The 23,745-nt window shown below is 40.3% G+C and overlaps 1 protein-coding gene across 2 annotated transcripts; it reads right to left on the reverse strand.

Moving 5' to 3' along the window:
- Window positions 1-17,336: 17,336 nt before the first annotated feature.
- LOC147900945 (L-ascorbate peroxidase 2, cytosolic-like) lies at window positions 17,337-20,506 on the reverse strand. 2 transcript variants are annotated; one of them, XM_087375499.1, is made up of 11 exons: window positions 20,377-20,506; window positions 19,433-19,543; window positions 19,280-19,313; window positions 18,959-19,133; window positions 18,765-18,830; window positions 18,600-18,648; window positions 18,412-18,494; window positions 18,218-18,297; window positions 17,900-18,008; window positions 17,741-17,799; window positions 17,337-17,662 (listed from the first exon to the last, which is right to left on the reverse strand). In XM_087375499.1, exons 2-11 carry the CDS (start codon window positions 19,515-19,517, stop codon window positions 17,647-17,649), a joined length of 756 nt encoding a protein of 251 aa, XP_087231625.1. In that variant the 5' UTR covers window positions 19,518-19,543; window positions 20,377-20,506; the 3' UTR covers window positions 17,337-17,646. The 2 variants fall into 2 exon arrangements, with proteins under 2 accessions (XP_087231625.1, XP_087231624.1); XM_087375498.1 differs by having other exon boundaries at window positions 20,373-20,474.
- Window positions 20,507-23,745: the final 3,239 nt, after the last annotated feature.

Raw genomic sequence — 23,745 nt, forward strand, 5'->3', positions numbered from 1 at the left:
ATTATGGGATCTTTTGATTTTTGAAGATTTTTTAATAAATTTTTTTACCAGTCAAGGTTTTTAAAATTCAAATCCTATGCTTTTAAAATTTTTTTTTGAAGTTGTGTGAATAAATTGCAAAGCTAGAATGTAAACTTTTTAATACCATTTTCACAAATAGTAGTGCTAGCTACAATATGTTGAGAGTTGTGGTGCCATGAGCACATAGATTAAAGGCTAAGGTATGTGCTAAGGAAAGAATTAAAGTAGCCACCCTAGGATGTGGACTACATGATGTGGAGATGTGGATTGAGGATATCCACAAGGAGAAATGTGGATCAGAGGATCCCACAAATGTTGACTATTCAAAGGGCACTCTCTATATAAGAGGCCTATCATGTATATTGTTGAGTACAAGAGAAGAAATGCACATTCACTCAAGATTCTGTTTATGAGTCCAAGCTAATCTATCTTGGAACCTAATTGACTTGAGGTACATGTCATGAGCGCTCTCTTCATCATGTTTCCACAAAGGTTCCATCCACCTTTTTCGAGCTCTATGCACCTGTTAGATCAGAATCATTGCTAGCAATTAGACACTGCCAATATTGAGAGAAATCAATTGCTAAGACCTTTGCAACAAATGATAAATCAAAGCATGAATGCACACATCGCTGTCATAAGCATGTTGAAAGCACAAGTGCATGAGATGACCATAGCACAGAACATGGCATCCACACATAAAGCATTAAGGCACATGGAAGAACAAAGCATCATGCAGCAAGCTACGTTAATCAAAGAAGACAATGACATCGACAACATATATTAAGAAGCAACAACCTTGCCACCTTCAGTGCATATGTTTTGTAAATCAAACCTGACCACCTGAGAGTAGCTATGTAAGCACCCAGGGGAGGTATTGACATGTAAAAGCCACACTTGACTACCTTAAGTAGCAATGCATGCACTAAGGGGAGGTGATGGAATGTAACTCACATCTGACCACCTTGCAGTAGCCAAAGGATCATGGCACCAAGGGGAGGTGTTGAGAGTTGTGGTGCCATGAGCACATAGATTAAAGGCTAAGGTATGTGCTAAGGAAAGAATTAAAGTAGCCACCCTAGGATGTGGACTACATGATGCGGAGATGTGGATTGAGGATATCCACAAGGAGAAATGTGGATCAGAGGATCCCACAAATGTTGACTATTCAAAGGGCACTCTCTATATAAGAGGCCTATCATGTATTGTTGAGTACAAGAGAAGAAATGCACATTCACTCAAGATTCTGTTTATGAGTCCAAGCTAATCTATCTTGGAACCTAATTGACTTGAGGAACATGTCATGAGCACTCTCTTCATCATGTTTCCACACAAGTTCCATCCACCTTAGAGCCCTTCATAGATACTGAGGCACACATGTTTTCTCGCAATAGCCCTGAAAAAGGGGCTAGACAATGTTCACAAAAGTTCAAGGTTTAATGTCAATTGAATGGCACATTTTGTAAATTAACCTTCAAATTTGAAAAGATAGGTTTAGAATCTGAAAATTTCAAGGCACATTAGTGAAAATTTTTCTTAAAACATGAAAAATTTCCATAAAAGTATTTTAAAGTTTCAACTTGAAACTGTCAAGATAAGAACGTGTGCACACAATGCCCAAAATGCAAGGCTCATGGTGATGTTTGGAGGTTGGCACACATTCCTAGACCAGGTTGAAGTGCTGTTAACATGTGGATTGGCAGCTCAATTTTCAAGGATGCCATTTTTAGCACCTGTGTGCCATTCCTTCCCCAGGAAATAGAAAGTTGGTATCTGATGCTGGCATTGGGTCCCAAGCCCTTGGGGGAAATCTTTTGGCAAGCTTTTTAATGTGATTTTTTAAACCATTTTCTTTGATTTGTGAGATTTTTTGAAACATCCATATGTGTTTTTTAAATTTAAGAAATGGGGAGGCTAGAAGGGCATGGGGAAGGGAGGGGGGATAGAGGATATGTTCATTTTCATAGCATGTGGAGAGGTGGAAGAGTGGCTTTTATGCATAAGGGCAGGGGATGGGGATTGGGGGGGGGGGGAAGGGGGCTTCTTTGAGTGGGAGCAGTCATATTCAAAGTAGAAGGGAGGAACTATGCTCATTTTCAAAGGTCATAATTTGAAAGTTTTGACATATTTGGATTTCATGTCGAATCCCAGTCATTTCTGAGAACCAACATGACATTATTCCGATAAAAATTGAACAAATAGTGTTTTTTTCATGAAATTTGTTCTATTTTGGGCCTATTATGAGTACGAGTAACCTGACCCCATCAACTGGTGAAATCATTATGCCCATTTTGCCCATGTAGACGATGAGAGATTCCATGGTATTTTTGACTTCTGCAAGAGCTTTTTGTTGATTTGGCAAACACCTTGCGCGATAAATTGGAGCAAGGCGAGATCCCAAACTCCTTGACACGTATTCCATGCATAATTTTCTCTATGAAAGGAAGGTCGCCATTGCCATTTTGAGGTTGGCCAAAGGCATGTGTCATAATCAACGTTTTAGAGCACTTCATCGTTTGGCTGTGATCATTCAACTGTGTCATATTTCCTCTCCCAATTTGTTACTACACTGATAAACTATGCCTCTTGCATGATCCAATGGCCCCAAATAGAGCCCAAGCTCAGCAAGGTGAAGGATGGGTTTCGAGAATTGAGAGGATTTCCCAATTGTTATGGGGCAATTGATTGCACACATTTCAAGATGGACTTGCCATCAGGGGAGAAAAACAAGCACTAGTGAGGTAGAAACCACGATTACAGATCATAATGCACGCCATTGTGGACTCAAGAATGAGGTTCCTTGATGTGAAGATTGGATGGCCTAGCCCGAACAATGAAAAATGAGTCCTACATAGCTCCACCTTCTACAGGTTGTGACAGGGGTGGCAGCAACTTATAGTGCCAGCTTTTGAGTTTGGTGACATGTCCATTCGAGAATACATTGTGGGTGATGGAGGGTATCCATTGTTGCAATAATTGATGACTCCATTTCATAGGGACCAACTCATTTTGTAGGAAAGAAAGCAATACAATTTCATCTACTCATATTGTTGTGGAGATGGCTTTCAAAAAATTGAAGGGGCACTGGAGATAACTTGGCAATACCATCAATTCACTGGCACGATCCATGTACATTGGAAGGGGAGTTGAGGCGGCTAAGAAGAAGATAGTAAGGGGGGACTGCGTGAACTTGATTGATCAAAGTCATGATTGATCATAGGACACTTAAATAGCTTATTACATAGCAAAATCAAGGACATAATTGATCATCTGACACTTAAATACTTTATAGCATAGCCCTAAGGAAAAACGTGCTTGGCTTCATTGATGTAATAAGAAAAATATGATGTTGATATTTATAGGAAGTTCATTCTCCAAGAATGTGGGCTTGTGTATTGATTGATGTCTTGACTATGTAGTGGATTTGGATTTATGGCCCTCAAGAGGGGTACATCTAGACTTTTTATTAAGTGACCCAATGGCTTGTTAAGGTTTTGGATCAAATTTATTTGGTTAGAGATGCACAACAAGAGTGTTGATGTGCAATGCCACATAATATTATAATGAGTTTTTGTTTTGTATCATTGACTTCATTCCACTTGAAGTGTTGGAGGGTTTAACTTTTACTCACATGGAATGACCTTGAGGTTGGTGTTCTTTTTACATTGTTGATGCTGGCTTGGATTGACACTGAAGATTGATTTTCTTATCAAATTTCTTTCACATTTTCTTCAAAGACATAAGAGAGTGCATATTTAGTTTGGCATGAAATATTTACTCAATCGAAAATTTCAATTTTGTTGCTTCAAAATTTGATTGAGTTGCATGTGCCATATCCAAAGGCACTCTCTTGGAAGCTCTATTGTGTTTGGATTGTTAATGGTGAGTCGTAGTACTATAACTTCTAACTATTTACTACGAACTTAAGTAATAAAGAAGCTCCTCATTTAAAATCATAGTAGCACCCGAGATGCCTGCAATTCGTCTCACAATCTCCTTTTAAGAAGATCTTTCCCCTTTGCTCATAGTCTCACCAAAGTTGACCAAACTCTCAAAGTTGAGCTCACATTAATCTTGGATTGAAGCCTGAATATATCAAATTGTTCAATGTAATGACACCAAATTCCTCTCATTTATTCTTCCTCCATACTTTTGTTTGCATCAATTCCATGACACAAATTACTTAACTGACAATCACGTAAAAAAGCCAGATACTTAATTGATACATTCAAAGCATGAAAAAACTAACATATAGCATGGGCTCGTGTGCTTTGAAACCATAGATTCATGCTGAAAAGACTAACGGCCAGCGAGTATTTCCAATTCCTAGAAGGAAACAAAAAGCAAGGGTTTGTAAAGGTTTCCGAACAAATCTATCAAATCTACGAATCTACACCTCCGAAATTGCAAAGAACTCCCAATGTTCTCATCACAGAAAATGACCCTCCAACTCAGAACTTGTCAGCGAGACATCCCCGAGCTTGAGCCACGTTCTCCATTGAGGTGGTGAAACTCCTTGCGATCTCCAAACACCTATTTCTTGTGATCGTCTTTTCGTGCGCTTGGGAACCCCCTGAAGACAACTCCAATTACTCTGTGGGCGACTCTAGAGTGCTTGATTTCCTGCAATTTGAGGTTCAAACGTGAGATTTGAGGAGATGAGCATTTAGCAATGCCAGGAAACCACACGCAGAAAATCTTCAGTAGTAACGTCAGAACTGTCGACCACGCAGCCGAAGGTTCACCGACCTATCCTTCCCATAGTTGCGCTCAAGGACGTCGAATGCTCTTGAAATTCTCTTGGGTACGCTCCTCTGTTGACATAGACCAATAGCTCGATTTACCGCTTGGTGTATTCCCTCCCAATCCGCGATTTGCTGATACGCAGGTCATAAACGAGTCCACTTCAATGAAGCCTGCTCTCTGTTGATGTTCAGCTCCTTATCCACGCCAAGCTTGGCGACAACGTCCTACTGCTCGACCCTAGTCTTGATCTTTTGCATCAAGCCACCAACCATGCGAGTGTTGTCGTACGCATTTTTGCACTCTATGAGGCAGATGTTGGCACGGTTATCCCAGTGAAGGCGGTTGTTTCGAGCAGATGTACTTGCAGGTTCTCTGTCCTTGCCCTTGGATGTCATTCCCTTCGTTTGTTTCTGGTTGAGGATATCGATGGGCAAGCCAATCATATCTCAATGAGAGACCTCCCTGTAGGTATGCCAACCTCTATTAAATGCTTGAAGCTGGATGAACAATTAAGCATGTGAAGAAAACTCTATTATCTTAAATATACACTCATAGATGAGGTCCTGAGGACGATCCATGGAGGGAAAGAGCTGATATCGAAAGTCGATCCACACTGATGTGGTGCACAAGAGAGACTAGCAGAACCGAGGGCAGATTGTACATGTACGAGTCAAACTTCAAAGATTTGAGATGACTATGTGTTGCTCCTCTTCTCGATGCGGTGTTTGGGCCTCCAGATTTGAGGCACTGAGAAGTCTTGAGGGCGGCACATGTGTGTTGTGATAACTTTCACGATTTTCCCTTACGCTATTTCGCCGCTGGCTTACGTTAATCGATTAACTCAAATCTACCTTACTTTAATTAATCCGGCATTGCGCCCTGCCCGGCCGCGTCACAAATTAATTAATGCTGCTTTTCATCGACTGGGGGCCCTATTTGGCCAAAGTGCCATTACCCTGCGACCTTCAATGCTAACGTTTCACAGTGCATAGAAAGAGCATCCCTCCACTAGCACACACATTGCATGTGCCCATTTGCCATATCATTCTTTCTATACACTATGCATTGCAATTAGTCATTTTTTCAATCTTACATGTCATGGTTTTTATGCATCATGCATTGCAATTTATCATTTTCAATGCAATTTAATGCTAGTCTATCCGATGGATAGGCTAGATTGGATTTTAGGTCAATTCACAAAACCAACTCCACAAAAGTACATTTTACAAACTAAATGGGGCATCTAGTTTTTGTGACTTTCATAAAGCAAGTATGGTTCCAAAGCATAAAACTAAACACCTATATCTTAGTTAATTTACGTCCAAATTGAGTCCAATTTGGAACACAATTTTTGCACACTAAAAGTACATGCTATTTATAAATTTTGATGCCGTGAAGACTATTTACAAGCATTATAATTTAGGGAACTCACTAGACTAGTCGCAAACCTATTTCTAGTTATATTGTCTTATCCTTGTCACTTTTAGTCAAAATTTAGTACAGTCTCCGCCAACATTTTCATCAAACAAAATACAACCCTTATAAAGCTAATTTGGATTTTTTTGGCATCTTTGAGAAAAGTATAACTCATGCACTAATTTTGGATACTATTTTTAGCAATTTTAAAAATATGTTGACCTATTTGAACCAAATTTCAAGTCTATATGAAGTTGGCATGAACACACACTAAAAGCGATATTTTCAACTAAATGCATCAACACACAATTAAAGTCATATTTTTAACTAGATGCTTTTTTGGGAATTGTTTCAAAGTTAGACTAATTATGCAACAAAATGTTCATAACTTTAGCCATATCACAAACAGACATGGATTGAGACAATTCTTCACGGATGATCTTCAACAAGTATTTATATCTCATTTCAATTTAAATTTATTAATATTTTGAAAAATCACATTAGTCTTAGTGACTTGTGCAAGTCCATCCATATGTGAAGTAATATTGACAATCTAGTTGTAGTTTTAGCAAACTAACCTAGCATGCATTATTCTCAAACTACCAAAGCAAACTAACAAAGGAGAAATTACTTGAAGATCAGTACAGTGCAAGGCAAAAACATCCTTTTACCAAGAAAACTAACAACAAGGAAGAATACAAACTAACATACTTTGCATGCATTACTCTCAACCTAGAGTAGCTTGGAGGAGTACTCCATCGGCGTTCTTACAAGATCCCCATGACACGTGAGTTATTGCTAGAGTACACATTTTTGGCACTACTATCAGGGAGTTATAGGTGTGCTTTTGCATTGAATTTTCTTCTCTCGTCATCTACCCATTGCCCAACATTGAGTACTGTTGAGAAAAGCTGTTGGTTTTCTGTGTATGGGAAGGTGTAAGGGGAAGAGAAGGTGTTGGAAGTCATTTGTGCAGATTTTGAAGTAGTTTTGGTGTTTTTTAGTGTTCAAAGTTTGTAGAAAGTTAGTTTAGGTGATTGCTAGGGAGTTTGTGATAGCAAACCCCAATAAAAACACTAAGAAATGATGCTAGGAGTGATTTTTGAAGTGGTTTGAAAGGAAAAAACTGGCACTTTTTGCAAAACACCCTATTTTTCCTTCAAAAGTTGTTCTTCCTTGTTGTTAATTGTTGCTTTATGTTTGTAAGTAGGTAGAGTAGGTAGAAAAGTAGTCCCCAAGCACTCCAAACACTGCACAGAAGCCAAACCTTCTAAGATTCCATTGGCAAAAAAGGCTATTGCAATTTGATCTTATGAGTGTTGATGCAATTTAATCTTATGATCTTACTATTGCAATTTGATCTTATGATTGTTGATGCACCATATTGTACAATTGTCATGGCTCATTGCAATAGTAAGCTCTATGTTAAGATGTTTATAAGTTGATTTTGCAATTATTCAAGCACCAATATGGATATTCCCCCCTTTGATAGAAAAATAGAAAATCGATAGCAATAGTTATCACCCCTTGAAAATTAATCCAATTAATGTAAGTTCAAAGGGTCCCCCCAAAAAATAAAAATTTAATGTATGTTAAGACAAAAAATTAACCTGTTCATAGGTTTCCATTACCACTTCTAGTGCTCTCCATCTCTACCTCACCTCCTCGCTTGCCATTGCCTCCTCCCCTAACTCTCCATCTCTCCCTCCCTCACCATCTCTCTTTGGTTCATGTGTGTGTGTGTGTGTGTGTGTGTGTGTGTGTGTGTTTCCTATATATCTACATTCCTTTTCCATAACTCAATCAAATACATTTGCCAATTTCAGAATTGTATTTTTTCTATATTTCCAGGAATCCTTAATCAATGGTTAGTTCGAAATTGTTTAAGAACCCCGAATCCACTATTCACATCTCCAATACTCAGGTTACTCAGGTTTTTCATATATGACACTTTTTCAATTTCTATTTTATCCAAGTCTGTTCATTCATAGGGATCAAAACACAATATCAATATGTATATTAATGTTGGCTCTTTCCTACTGCTTTCGTAGGAAGAGCTGGGTTTTCTCAGTATGTAGGGTTCCGAGGCTTTTTGTCACCTACAGATATATTGGGGTTGTCGTTTGTAGTATACGTGCAGCTTAGGACCTGGAGTCATGTTCCGATGAGAGACGTAGGCTTAAGTGTGGTAAGCAAACAAAGTGCATGCATGTGTAAAAGGAACGTATATCATCATGATTAAGGTAATGAAGGCTTTCACCTTCATTGGGGATTACAGGGTTTAGGAGGAGTTTAAGGTTTAGAAGGGGGTTCTAGGGTTAGAAGGAGGTTCTAGGGTCTAGAAGGAGGTTCCAGGGTTTAGAGAGAGGTTCCAGAGTTTAGAAGGAGGTTCCAAGGTTTAGAAGGAGTCCAAGGTTAGAAGGAGGTTCCAAGGTTCAAAAGGAGTCCGAGGTTTAAAGGAGGATCCAAGGTTTAGGGTAGAGTACATGGTGGAGAACTCGTCTCCCTCGTAGATCATGGAGTTTAAGGGTTGAGGAACAAAGGGTTTAGGGGGAGCATAGGAGTGGGAGAGGAAGAAGATGTAAGAGCATGGGGGAAAGAAGAGAGAGGAGGGAGGAGGAGGAGGGAGGAGGAGGAGGGAGGAGGAGGAGGAGGAGGGAGGAGGAGGAGGAGGAGGGAGGAGGAGGAGGAAGGAGGAGGAGGAGGGAGGAGGAGAGGGAGAGGATAGGTTGCAAGGTTGGAGGAGAGGGGAGAAGGAGTTACAAGGTTAGGACATGCTTTTGGACGTGGAGTGCAAGGAAGCATGAACATGAGTCAAATGCTTGGAATACCAAAGTAGACCAACACAATGCCCCAAAGAGTGTGGGCTTCATTCCATTATGGGGTATTTATACAAGTTGGAGAGCTTCTCTCTCTACATGTAGGAATTGTAACACATTCTCTCTCTACATGTAGAAGTCGTATGTAGAAGTTGTAGCACAAAGTTGTAACCCATTCTCTTTCTACATGTAGAAGTCGTGTGTAGAAGTTGTAACACAAAGTTGTAACATATTCTCTTTCTACATGTAGAAGTCATGTGTAGAAGTTGTAACATAAAGTTGTAACACATTCTCTTTCTACATGTAGAAGTTGTAACACATTCTCTTTCTACATGTAGAAGTTGTAACACAAAGTTGTAACATTCTCTTTCTACATGTAGAAGTCATATGTAGAAGTTGTAACACATTCTCTTTCTACATAAGTCCATGTTGGCACAGAGTCAACATACTCCCGAATCGATTTTATTACCCATCCTCGGGTTATGGTTTATTTTGATTTCAGAGTTGGGATGCCATGTGCGTAATCCAGTCATTCCTACTGTAATGCTTTTGCACCATACAATTTGTGGTCTATAGTCAAGAAGCTTATCTCCTCTTAAGGAGGGGTAGTCGTTGCTAAGGTTGCGGACACTGCCATCAAATCTTCTTGGGAAGAGGTTTGACGGGGGTCTCCTTGTTGAGGCTGGCATTTCTTGCTATCTTGCATACATGTTGGATGCGATTTCACCCGCATCATCGAGCTTGTAGATAATTTGTATGCAAGTCTGATATTATAGCATATAGGAGACAGCCGTGATGTTTGGCGGGGGTCTCGTTGCAGAGGCTGCACACTCTTTTGCCAATTCATCTTGAGTTTTGTCATATCTTCTTGTCATGCTTTTGAATTCATTGCATGCTTTGAGAGTATGGAATGAGAGTGTGTGATACTATTATTGATGCAATCTTTCATGTGCCTATGCAAAATCGTGTGAGTGCATGTGATGTGTCTAACTATATGCTTATTTGTGGGATTTAATAGGGAAACTAAGACTCAATCATCCCTAATATCAAATTGATTAGGTCTTCCTACATATGCAAAAACGTGCATATGCCAGTGAGTGTGCGTGTAACAATCTAGTGCAAATTATATGTGCAAAAACGTGCATATGCTAGTGAGTGCTCGTGATACAATCTAATCCTAACTAAGGAAGACTTGGTTTCCCAAATCTTTATTTTTGTCGGGGATGGCTTGCATGTTAATGTAGTAGCGCTTCAGTCCCGGCTCCCGTTTACTGTTGTGTTGAATTGGGCTCCATCCAATGTTTCTAGCAGTATAGCTCCGATGGGATTCATCTTTCATACTCGATAGGGTCCTTGACCTAGATACTTCAGTTTTCCCTTGTGTACTTTGGCATTGTATAACAGGACTAAGTCGCCTTCCTTGATGTCTTTAGCTTTTAGATTTCTGTCAAACCATGCCTTTCTTCTGCATTTTTCTGTTGTCATGGCATGGTAGGTGACTAGTCTTATCTCTATATGCTTCTCCAACTGATAGAGCTTTTCTTTCGAGGATTCTTGGTCTCCCATGCGTTCCTGTACACTGCGATGTGTAGACTTGGTATTACAAATTCGAGTGGGACCACAGCTTCAAGGCCGTACATCAATTGAAAAGGTGTGTTCCCTGTACTGACCTTTCAAGAATGTGGTTCTATATGCCCATAAGGCAGGATTCAGTTTCTCTGCCTAATCAGAATGTTGTGGTTCTACTACCTTGGTGACGATAATGCATATTATTTGTTTGGTGGATATGGTCCATTCCCTTGAGGGTAGTAGGGTGTGCTTTTTTTATGGATTACCATGAAGCCAGATAAGAGTTCTTGGATTACCTCATTGACAAAATGTGTGCCTCTATTCGACACAATTTCAATGGGGCATTCGAATCGGGTGATCACATTTTCGTATAAGAATCTTGATGTGCTTCTAGCATCTGCCTTTCTGAATGCTTTAGCTTCAGCCCATTTTGTAAAGTAATCAATGGCCACAATGATGTAGCGTGCCTGTGTTCCTTTTGCTGTTGGATGTATGGGACCCACATAGTCAATCCCCCATTTTTCAAATGGTTGTTGTGCAACAATTGGTGTTAGGGGATTGAAGTCTTTGTGTTGTGGTTTAATAGCCCGTTGGCATACATCACAGCCTTTTACATATTCATAGGCATCTGCCCATAGTGTTCGCCACTAGTAGCCTACGAGGAGAACTTTTCTTGTTGTGGCTTCCCCTTGGAAGTGTCCTCCTGCAATGCCTTCATGGATTTCACTTAGGATTGGCATGATCTCATGAGGCATTACACATCGTCTTAATATCTGGTCCTTGCCCATCTTATACAGTTGTCCTGCAATGAGTTGATAGGTTGCAACCTTTAGAATCAATTTTCTGGCATCTACTACTTTCATTTCAGGGGGTCATCTTCCTGCCATCAAGTACCTAATGATATCTCCACACCATTCTGGAACAGCATCTATTTGAAATAGTGTGGCATCTAGTAAGTCATCTTCTACTCCACTGGCTTCTACTCCCGACTTGACTCGAGACATGTGATTGGCAATGTAGTGTTGGGCAGCTTTGCGGACCACTATTTTGAAGTTGAATTCTTGAAGCAAGAGGAGCCATCTGGTTATTCTTCCTATGGTACACAGACGATTCACTAGATAAAGTAATGCTTGATGGTCGGTATAGAAGACAAAATCATTTGCCAATAGATAGTGCCGAAATTTCTTTACACTATACACCATTGCTAGGTCTTCTCTTTCTGTGGTTGTATAGTTGATCTCTGCATCATTGAGTTATCGACTGGTGATGTAGAAGGGGTAGTCTTTCTTATGTTCATCAGGTTGACAAAGCACACTCCCAATTGCATACTTGGATCCATCAGTATGTACATGAAAATCAATATCTGAATTGGGAGATATAAGGATGGGTGCTATGATTAGGCGCCACTTTAAAAGCTCCAGGCTTGGTCGCTCTTCGGTCCATAAGAACTCCACTAATAATTTGTAAAGTGGTCTAGCTATCATGGCATACTGCAATATAAATCTTCTATAATAGCTAGCATGTCCCATAAAGACCTGTACACCTTTGGAATTTGTAGGAGGAGGTAATTCCATGATAATTTTGATTTTGTCCATGTCAGTTGCAATCCCATGTTGAGAGATGATGTGTCCCAAAACAACTCCGTGGGTGACCATGAATTGGCATTTTGTTGGATTTAGGGAGATGCCATACTCCCTGCATTTGATTAGTACTTCTTCAAGACATTTGAAGTGGTCATGTTTGTTTGAATGGATGCACAAATCAAGTCCAGGTCACTCCCAAGGAATTCCTATTGTAGGAATCTTCTTATTAATTTTTTAGATTTTCCTCTTGAACCCATTCTTCTCAAAGTTCCCAATCAATTTCTTAATTTGTCCAAAGGCATTGAAATCCTCTTTCTCAGTGTGTAGTATGGGCAGGATCACTTTTTCAGAGATAAAGGTCTATTACTACATGCCCAGATGAACTTACAAACTAGGTAGGTTAGGGACTTAGTCTTATCATATTTGTTCGTCATTGCTACTCCATTGTTCTTGTTGGTAATACTAATTGACATACTCATACTTACGAAGTTTGCTCTCACCCCTATGGCTTCACCACCCTCTCCAATTTGAACATCCACTGTAGTGTCTTTGATTTCCAAGAATTGGAGGGGGTAGATCCAAAGTGGGTTGATCTCATCATTTTCCTGTACTTTGATATCATCCATATATCTAAAGGGATGTTCAAATTTTGATAATCTCTCCCAATTCTTTTCCTTCCATAACTTTCTAATAAAGTTAAACTGAAACCAATGTAAATACAGATTACACCACAGGGGTGAGCATGAAAATCCCATGGGTATGCGTGATACATGTTTATATATTTGGTCTCCTAATCTCAAGTGCATATTTTCCAGGAGCCACATGTTGACCATGATACACTCTTGCTCAGACCATGAAATCAAGGTTTTACTTCGTCTATTGCTCCATGAAGCTTTTTTCCGGTTCCAATTCAAGTTTAGATATTTCCTTCATTTCCCTCCATAAGCCATGCTAACGTTTTCTGCTATAATCTTTTTTAACCCATATCTCCCATCTAACGGGATATTCTCATAACACTTTCCAATATCTGTAGTGAAGATTGAGTAGATATTTTTTGGTAAGTTTAGTTTTACCTCATAGATGGAACTGACTATCTAGAATGCACTCACGGTAATATTGGCTTCCAATCTTATTTGTTCTTGCATATCCCTGGATGACACCATGATGGGGTCTAAGCATGCTTGCAATGCAAAGTGAAGCCAATTCTGAAAATATACAGAAGTGTGCATTAGTAATCCATCTGAAAGTGTTTCTGTGAGCTTTGAAGGTAGCCATGAGATATGGTAATGACTGAGAGTCCAAAGTGATATTTAAGTTTATATCTTCGACCAGTCGGTCTAAGATATATGGCTACCACTTTTTCACAGTCTCGACTGGATACTCTTAGTACTGCCTGGTTGTAGATGAACTTCTTACATATATAAGCTGGAGTCGAAGCTGACTTATCTGTGGAAGTAATAAGAAGGGATCTAGTTAGTCTCCTAACCTCCTTCATTATAGATGTTCTCATGGGATCTACTCTCTCATCAATGTTAAGTTTCTTCCTTATTGTCAAACTCTTCAAGTGGTCAATGCAAAATAGTCCAAACTCCCTTTCCAGTGGGTTAAGTGATTCCATAAACAAAGGACTTAGTGTAATTATTTGGTTCCAAATCATATACAATGCAGTTAGTGTCCCATCAATACTCAAATGTTTTCTAGGGATATGCTCTAGTCCCTTTTTTAAATATCCCTTCAATGTGTCCTCATCTACAATTTCATTATCAATAGTACAAACATGTCCCCATTCCAATTTAATGAACTTTTTAAAAGCATTTGTTTCACATTGACATGCAATCTCTGATCCAATCTTTGATCCATCCCTGAATATGAATATCATCCCCGGTTTGCAAAGTATAGATGCAAAATTATCGAAAAATTTACTAAAGCAATGCTAATGTCCTTCATGGTGTCAATTAGATTATACACCTTATGGTGGGATAAAAAGTCTAGAAAAAGTTTTTTAATTGAAAACATTTCAAGTAGAGGGTTATCAAATAGTGCAAGTACAAAGAGGTTAGACTTCTTCTCTTTATTGAACAGAATTTTCCGGTTATGTGGCAATATCATGATACTTCTCAAGCCCATATCACATACCTGTTAGCAATCAGTCCTTGTCATCATAAAGCAGATGTCGCATAGGGAGGTTCGTGTTCTCATTGTTTTACCACCTCTCAAGATCTTAGATGGCCGTACCTGGGATTCCTGGACTACCCAGATGCACTGAACTCTCTGAAGGGGGTTGCCATTCAATCATCTTACTAGAATAGTGATCCCTAGGTGAATAATAGGGTGTGCGCCCTCGGCCCCTCGTATATCCAATGCATCCTATTTATCTCCATCTCATTCGAGATCCAAATGCTCTAGAAGGTAGCGTCTCAAGGGATCGTAGCATGAGTTGTCCATAAGACATCACTCCTGGCAATGGTTGGGGTAATAATGGAGCAAGGGGGTTCTTCTCCAAATTCTTAACTACCAATTATACCAACTCCCTCATGTAGTGGAATGTGAGGGAAGCCTTACAGAATGTAACCATATCACTAGCCTTCATCAATCAAAAGTTCATAAATATTAGTAACGTTAATCTCATATATAAAATTAATCAAATGTATTCATGGATGAAATAATATCATACATGCCTTCATGAATAAAGGGAATGAATTGAAGGCAGCTTTCAATCGTCTATTCGGAAAGAACGCTAGATACCAGAAGGTACATTATGGATTTGAAGAAAGCCCATGTGTATGAGAAAATGATGGGAGAAAAGCTTGAAATATGTCCATTTTCTCCTTAAATCCTAGGTATGCCCTTAGAAGTCTGATGGGACACTGTCAAGCAAAACATTGGTTGGTATACTAGCAAACATTTACTTAGTGAAAATAGAGAACAAGCAACAAAAGATGCTCTTGTACAATATGGTGCAGAGTGTGAAAAAAAAAAGCCAGTCACTTAAAGGTAGAACTATATCGTCAAAACTACAACACACTTTGGTTTTCACCTTTTAAAACTCAAAATATAAATGCTTTTCTCAACCACCCAAATTATTTCAAAAAAGATAACCAATTTTATAGTTTTAAGCAATGATTAACACCACGAAATAGAGCCCTGTCAAAAAAAACATATTTGTGCAAAATTAAAAACCCATTTTTCACTAAAAAACAAAAGATCAAGTAAATTTAAGATATTAATACCCACTAAGACAAAGCTTTAATGCTTGCCTTGCCTCGCCTCACCTCGCTGTGCTCCGAAAGGCAAGCAACACAATGCGACTAGGCCAAGCCAAACCAAGCAATGTCAAAGCATGCCACACCTCACCTCACCTCACCTCACCGCACCATGCCTCACCTAGTCCTCACTCTCTAACCACTCCCTTTTCTCTTTCCACTTCCCTCCCTTAACGAAATTTCTCTTTAAGCACCTTGGCTCCACACTCTTCCTCTCCCTTTCCATCCCTCACCATCATGCTCTCAACTTAATTGACTCTCCATCTATCATTGCCCTATCCTCCCTCCTCCCCTCATCACCTCTAATTCCTACCCCTCAAGCTTACCCTCACCCCCTCGCCTACCATATCCTTTCAACTATAGTCATTCTCTCCCTCACATGTCGCCACTATCACTATCCTCAACGTGTAGATAGGTTAGTTAAGTCAACATAGGTTTGTTGGGTTAATAGTAGCTTTCCACTAGATAATGCTAGGTTAGGTTTGACAATTATTAACATTAGGTGAAGCTAGTTTTAAGTTAGGGTTGATTATGTTCAATCAATGAAGGTTAGGTCTAACAATTAGTTATCATTAGATCCGGTGTAGATAGATAAGGTTGTACAAGTTCATTGACATTGGCTTTTTTTATCTCAATGGATGTCCCTCTGTTAATTAAAAATGTAGCTAACTTATGGTCAATAGCGTTTCTGAAACGTTGAGTTTTTTTACGTCTTTTTTGTAAAAACATTTAAAAATGTGCTATTTGAACTTTGCTACAATGGCAAGATGAGATTACTCATCTTTCAAGTTCTATCAAAATTAGAGATAACATTTGTCCCCAGTCAAAATAAATTCTTGGTACTTGTATACAATAACCTCCAAACTGCTCAGAAGAAAATTCCATTGATGCCGCATTCTTTGAATACAACTTGTCAATAAAAAGGTCTAAATGGCAACACAAAACAAATAATTTGGTGTACAGTCTTCCGTAGATGGTGAAGGTGGTAACAAGCAAAACATGTGAATTTCTAGTGCCTTTTCATACTTTAAACTCCTTGATTGATACACCAATACCCGGATGATGATAGACCAATACCAAAGAAGTTTGAGTTCGAATGTAGGTTGGAAAGACCTTCGTTCTTGCAAGTATTATCATACTTAGAAGTTCAACTTTGCACATACCTTGTGCGGACAGATTTTCTAGCTCGCAGTTGTCTCTTTAAAACACATGCTCAAATGATATTTCTTCACTTCAAAATGGCAGGACCAACAACTTTAAGGCTAGGACCATTTCAAAAGTTTAAAACTCTGCCACAACATCTCTCTATGATTTGCTCTATCAATAAAGGTTACTAAATTATATTCAAGTGGATTGAAACTATACAGCAAAAAATATGGCATGCACCTTAGTGCTAGAACTGAGAATTTAGTAAAAGTTCAAAACATTGCCACAACATGTCTCCATGATTTGCTCTATCAATAAAGAGCTACTAAATTGCAGACATAACATACAGCATGCACATTGAGGCTAGATTTGAAATAGAATTTCATTAAAGTATACATTGATCATTCAATGACAAAGAAGCTTTAAAAGCAAACTACAAGATGGTCCTTCAAAGTAAACATGAGGCTACAAGAAGAGACAACCTAGTGTGAGTGCATGTATGTTTACAGTCATTTTAGTTGTTGCGCACATTTGCACAAGCAAGAGTGTAGTTAATTGAATGTCCACAATCATGCAAGTGAAAGTGCTGACTATTATCAAAAAGCACATAAAATGGTGTGTGGGAGTGTGTGTGTGTGTGTGTGTGTGTGTGGAGAGAGAGAGAGAGAGAGAGAGAGAGAGAGAGCACCAGGGGCTGGGGGGGGAGGGCAATATTATGCACAGTAGACTGGCAGGGCACAGGCAGGAGGGAGCTGTCAAGTAAGAGAGATGTCTCTCAAGCAAGATAATATACTTCTATTTTATCTTGTCACAGACCCAATGTTTTAAAGTCCAAGGTTTTTTATTCCAAACCATACATTTTATTCGACCGATTAAACTTTTACTTGAGAAAGGGAATACGGAAACATCTTGCTTGTCCAAGGTCTAGCCTGCAAAATTTCCATTCCTAATATTGATCTCATATTTTGTGCCAATTTGCTAGTTTAGTCTAGTTCTCAGAAAGCAGATGATATCCAACCCTGGATCCCCTTCTGAAGAGACCTTCAGCTGCAATACAAAAAATGTGAGCCTATTTGTCAGGCTTCACTCCTCCGCAAATCTGCAAGAACAAAACAGGATCAGCAATTGATCTTCACACGCAGTTCAATCCAACTATAATGATTCAAGACATACATACCCCAGCTCAGAAAGCTGCATGTGAGCTTCAGCATAATCCTTGAAGAATGCATCTTCATCCTACAGATTTGAAGCAGTAATTAGTATGCAGTGCGGCAAGCCTGAGCATTATGTGGCCAACCAAAATGAGACTCAGGATATGAATTACCAGATAACTCACCTTTGCATACAGTTCCACAAAGGGGCGAAATTTGGGATCTTCAATCAATGCCTTGTCAGAAGGTAGCTGAATGAGATCAGGGTCGTTTTTCTCCCCAGTAAGCAATTCCCTATTACAACACAGTTAGATGAGAAAGTTCAAATAACCACATTGCCCAGCATTACAGAGAATGAAAAATGATAAGACACTTCCTAAGAGAAGAAATTCAGTCAGGTTATAAGTCTAAGCTTGTTGAAACATACAAGTGAAGAGAATCACAAGAGAGCTAGATAAATAAAAGTCCCGGGAATATAAAGAGATAGTTGCTATCACCCTTACGTGAAGTAAGAATTGTCAAAGACCAGCGGTTTCTTAGTCCATGCTCCTTTAAAACCGGATCTGTCAGGGTGGCATCGGCCCTGTAAAAGGAGGAGAAGAATGATACAGTTTTACCAGTGATGTCTAAACTGGAGGGACTAATCTATATACACACAAAAACCTGAGAGAAATGAAGGACCTAGGGGGGAATATACCAAAGTGTGTGCACCAGAAAGAGCAACTATCTCTTTATCCCCTAAACCCATATGGCCGAAAACATCTCGAAGGTGGTCCGAAGCTGCAGAATGGGGCAAGTTGTTGCAACTGGGTTAGGCAGATATTTTTAAAAATACTGCATTATAGCAGCAAACAGTCCTATCTTGGGTCCTACAAAGTGACCCACCCTTTGTGGCATCTGGCAGGCGGCCCTCCTCTGGACTCTCTGGCTTATCCTACAGCAGCAATAACAGGATTGTTAGAGAAGCATTTGAAGTCATCCAATAGAATGTTACGCATTCATAAACCAATCAACAGTAAATGGATGCTTCAAGCAATGAAGTTAACAAACCTTCCTTCCGGGATGAAAAGGAATATCTGGACCACCAGTCACCTCTACAGCAACAACTCCAGCAAGCTGAAGATTTTTGAAAACCCCCATTTGTTAGTGGTCACAAAGGAACAAAGCCGGCAAACTGAAACAAGGATACCTGGTAGAAAGCTACGACTGAGAACTGAGATAATGGGGTCACTTGCAGGGAATACCTGGTAGAAATCTGCATAAGACAAGATGGGAAACTGCTCTTTGATAGGCTCCAAAAGCCCAATCGCGATATCAAGTCCAGCATTTGCCCCATGTGCCAGCTCCTCCTGATTTCGGATTGTTCCGAATGGTCCACCTGTCTTGGTCTTCACATCATAAGTCCCTGCCCCATGCCACCTGTCAAGAAGAATACATTAAATTAATTGATACACAATCTGCAACAGCAAATAGTCTTATCTTCTCTTTTGTCAAAATACAGTTCAGACATGCAAGACCCTAGGATAGATTAAAGGATACGGTATGTCATGTTTTTGAGATCTTACGCAAGGCGGACCATAATAGGTGCACAGTTTTTCTCTGCGGACAAGTAACCACAGTGGATAGCTCTGTTAGAAAATGATAGCAATGCAATAATGAAAGCGTTAAGGTGAACGAGCCTACAGCTTCAAGGAAAATTTGAGCCTCCAGAATCTCACCTGCAATCAAAGCCCGCAACTTCCTCTTTGCTTTATCGACTGCATACAGGTACTCGTCACTGACAGCCGGATAAACTTTTCCCATTTCTCCTGGTTGGGGCCCTTCAGAAACTGCCAGTCCGTCACAGAGAGTATTACAACTGGCAGACGCTAAGGGGTCCACTCCAGAACGAAACGACAGACAACCATGCGGAACGGTACACGTTGATCTATTTAAGCTATAGCGACAGTGTAATCCAGCGAACGCATTGTTTGACTGTGGAGTAACGCAAATTTATGATTGCAATTAAACACCGCACACAAAAATTCCGACTGAGCCAATCTTTAGTAACAGGCGAAAGTTAGTACGAGGCATTAACTTCACAGCCCCTAGGCCTCCACACCACAAATGCGAGGAGGCGCCAAGGCGGACACGGATACCCACAAAAGAGTGTCCCCCTGAGGAAACAGAGAAAAGTCGATCTGGGGAGTAGCGAACCATATCACATACCTGGTGATGTCGAAACTAGACTAAGAAGGTTTATGTAACGTAGGGAACGAGCAATAATTCGAGTAAATTACGATCTTTATGTCAGTTCTGTTGCGTTCACGAGAGGTTGACTAACTGAGTCAAAAGAGGACGGAGATGTCCACTCTCTTGGCCGGCCTATCCCCTCAGGGCTTCTCTAAGCATAGATAGATGTTCGGGGACTTTCTGAGACGGTGATGAACGATTTACACTACCGTAAAGCGCAGGACGCAACCAGTAATCTATCAAAAAGGGAACGCAGAAGGGGGAAATCCGATAAGCAGATCGGAAACAATCAACAGGATGATCGGAAAAAGGGCGACAAAAGGCTAAAAAATGAAAGGAAAGCGACGATTTCTGGAGAGAGGAAAGGGAAAAACAGAAGAGAAACGAATCAAAAGAAGCAGGAGCAGAAGATGGACGGATCGAGACGGACCTGGACGAAGAATATCGGACGGATTTGCCGAAGAGATGCTGGGGAGAGACGACGAGCTCCAGCTCTAATACTGAGAGTGTGCGAGTTCTTCGACCTATGAGCTTATATAGTCCTCCTCTTCGCCGTCAGATCTCAACCCCATCTACGGTCCATATTGTAGAATACAATCAACGGCCTCGATTAGGTCTTTCCCAATCCAACGGCCTCAAGTTGCTGCTTTGCCCAGACTCTCATTTTTAGGGCAGTCTGTCGTGGGCCACTTCACACCACCACATTCGAGTTCCCCTTTTAGCCCTCCTTTCTTAGGCTTCCTCCCCATACTAGATCCACATTCTCACCCTGGATCTCCCTCCCCATCCCTCAGCCTCCTTCAGGTTGCTTTGTACGCCTACCCATTGCCTCACACATCTTGGCTTTATCGCCCTCCCTTCCCCCAGCCTCCTTCAGGTTGCTTTGTACTCCTACCCACTGCCTCACACATCTGGTTCTTAGGCCTCCTTCACCCCATGGTTCAACACCATGCATACCGCTCTTTAGGTGCACCTTTACACACGAGACCATTTGAATTAGCCTCCAAAAAAGCATCCTCCCATCGCCACATGGTTCAGCACCCTGATTGCCACTTCAGGTGGACCTTGACACAAGAGACCATGTGAATTAGCCTCAAAAAAAGCAACTCTAATAGTAATGATTGAGAGGAGAAAATGCAAGAAATACTTGGCCCAAACGTTGGGAAAATAAAAGTATAGAGGAGGCTTGATGCATTTTGCAAGACAAGTCAATTAATATAAAATAATGTTCTATTATTTAATATGGAGCAAGTTTGATGCCTTTTGCCTTCTCTCCTATGCAAGACAAGTCAAAAGCCCTAGTAGCCCTGACTAATTGCCTTGCAAAATCGATTGCAACACACACACACACACGCACGCACACACGTGCACACACACACACACATTTATTTATTTACTTACTTATTTACTTATTTATTTCTTTCTTTATTTATTTATATTTATATTTATATTTGAATAGTTGCTTCAACGAGCTCACTCAAGCTCTTGAAACCACTCCAAGATAGAAGCATTCAAAACCTAGTACTCTTACTGCTATGAATGCCCAAAGTAAATTATGACCAAGACTTTTAAAGCACCATTGCACTTGCATCCACCCATTTTTGCAAGATAACACATCCTACCCCTTTTGCAAGGTAACACCTAATTAGTGTACTATGCAAGTACAATATTTAAAAGAATTCATTGTGGACCTCCCATGCTTTTTAGATCCATGGGAACCTCCCATGCTTTTTAGATAAAGGGGATCTACAATAATATACTCATTACTACCTCGCATCCTTTTTAGATAAAGAAACATTGATTTTTGCATGCATCAACAAAACCAAAATTATAGAAAACAAACCATCAATAAAACACATTACATGTATAATGACACTATTATTCTCATGTTTATTATGGCCTCACTGATTAGCTTTCGTTTTGTGAATGAAACATTATTCTCACGTTTATTATGGCCTCGCTGATTAGCTTTCGTTTTGTGAATGAAACAAACGCTTAGAGCATCCACATATCACATTCATGATTTCTTTTACGAGGATATGATCCATCCCATTACAAAATGTTTCCTTGCTCAATTTATTTTTTTCTAAATAAAAGAAAATCAACACACAAGCCTCACATAATGAGCTTGAGAGCCGTCCACTACAAAATGAAACAATAGACAACCAGGTGGAATGGTATTTGTTGATATAGCTAATTTATAGCCACAATATAATCCAACAAACGCATTGTTTAACTATGGAGGGATGCAAATTTAAACCACTATACACAAAAATACCATAAATATTTAGCAACACACAAAAATTAGTAGGAGGCATTAACTTAACAGCCCCTAAGAGGCCCTCCCCATACATCGGCTAGTAGTGATGTAGATGCTCCTTGTAGGAGGCTATCAAACGGCGCCTCCAAGATATGGCACCATCCCCATGCACAGCCTCCATACCAGTTCGAGTTGGTGGCTACAAGTTGGTGTTCCCACCTCAATTTTGTGCCTACATAGTTTGAATATTGGAGAGTCTCTTGCCATTGATTCGAACACTCCTTCTTGTTCAACTTGCATCCTACTATTGTGTCTTCATCTTCCTCCTCCTCAACGTTGGGTGTGAAGCTCTTCCCCCTTTGTCTTCAACCTCGTTGACCTCCTTATTTCTCCCCAACCTTGTTCTCCTCCTCGATGATGTCTCCCTATTGTCTGCACATCGTTGATAGAGCACCTTCCCCGTCAATAAGAGATGAAATGCTTCAACCAGTTAGTGAACCCCATCTCCTCCTCCGACTTCCTCTTCCTCCTCCTCAACCTCCTCCTCACCTCCTCCTCCATCCTTCTCATCCTCATCAACCTCATTCTCCTCCTCATCAACCTCCTTCACCCCCTCATCAACCTCCATCTCCTTGCATGTTAGTCTCCTTCTCCTCCGCATCAACTTCCTTCTCCTCGACGACCTACTTTTTCATCCCCCTCATCGACCTCCTCCTCCTCCCCTCCTCCACCTTCTTCTTCTTCTCTGCACAACCCTCATTCCTTCTCCTCAACCTCCTTGAAGATCTTTTTCTTCTTTTGCATACATCCTCCTTCTTCTTCCCTACTCACCCACACTATGTGCCCTCCTCCTTCACTGCCCTCCACTCCACCTGCATCTACCGCCTTCTCTTGTTGCAACTCTTGTGGGAGTCATGTTAGCCTTGCAAGCGCGTTTGCCAACTATCCTTGAATTTTAAGAAGAAGAAATGGATGATCTCCTTATCAATGATGAGGACAACCTTCCTATGGAGGACGGCTTTGAGATAAAGCACGGGTTTCCCAATTGTCACTCCTTGAGCTTTCTTATAGTGAGGTGCACACCCATTGGTTTGATTGAAACCATAATTGATTGATGACCATGCAAGTATTAGTGGATATTGGCATCATGGTGAGGATTCCTAGATGTTGCAATGACATCAAAGTGCTTTGTAATTCAAGCTTGTTTGTGAGATCAGCAACACGGTTGGTTGTGTTCTTAATGGACCCAACACTATTCATGGCAACCACAACATTTGAGAGTATATCTGGAGGGATGGTGGATATATGGCTTTACATTGACTGCTCATCCCATTTGCTCCTCCTGAAATAGAGAATGAGAAGAAGCTCAACTTTAGCTTGTCATCCACTCATAAAGTGGTGGAACAGACTTTTGGGAGACTGAAGCAAATGTGGGGGTTTCTTCATTGGACATCCCAATGTGGATCTCTTGTTTGAGATCATTAACGTAGTTTGCATGCTCCACATAAATTTTCTAGATTATGATGTGGGGATGTCCAT

The sequence above is a fragment of the Dipteris shenzhenensis genome, chromosome 6 (assembly GCF_047967505.1).
Source record: "Dipteris shenzhenensis isolate YYH24624 ecotype China chromosome 6, Dip_SZ_1.0, whole genome shotgun sequence".
NCBI lineage: Eukaryota > Viridiplantae > Streptophyta > Polypodiopsida > Gleicheniales > Dipteridaceae > Dipteris > Dipteris shenzhenensis.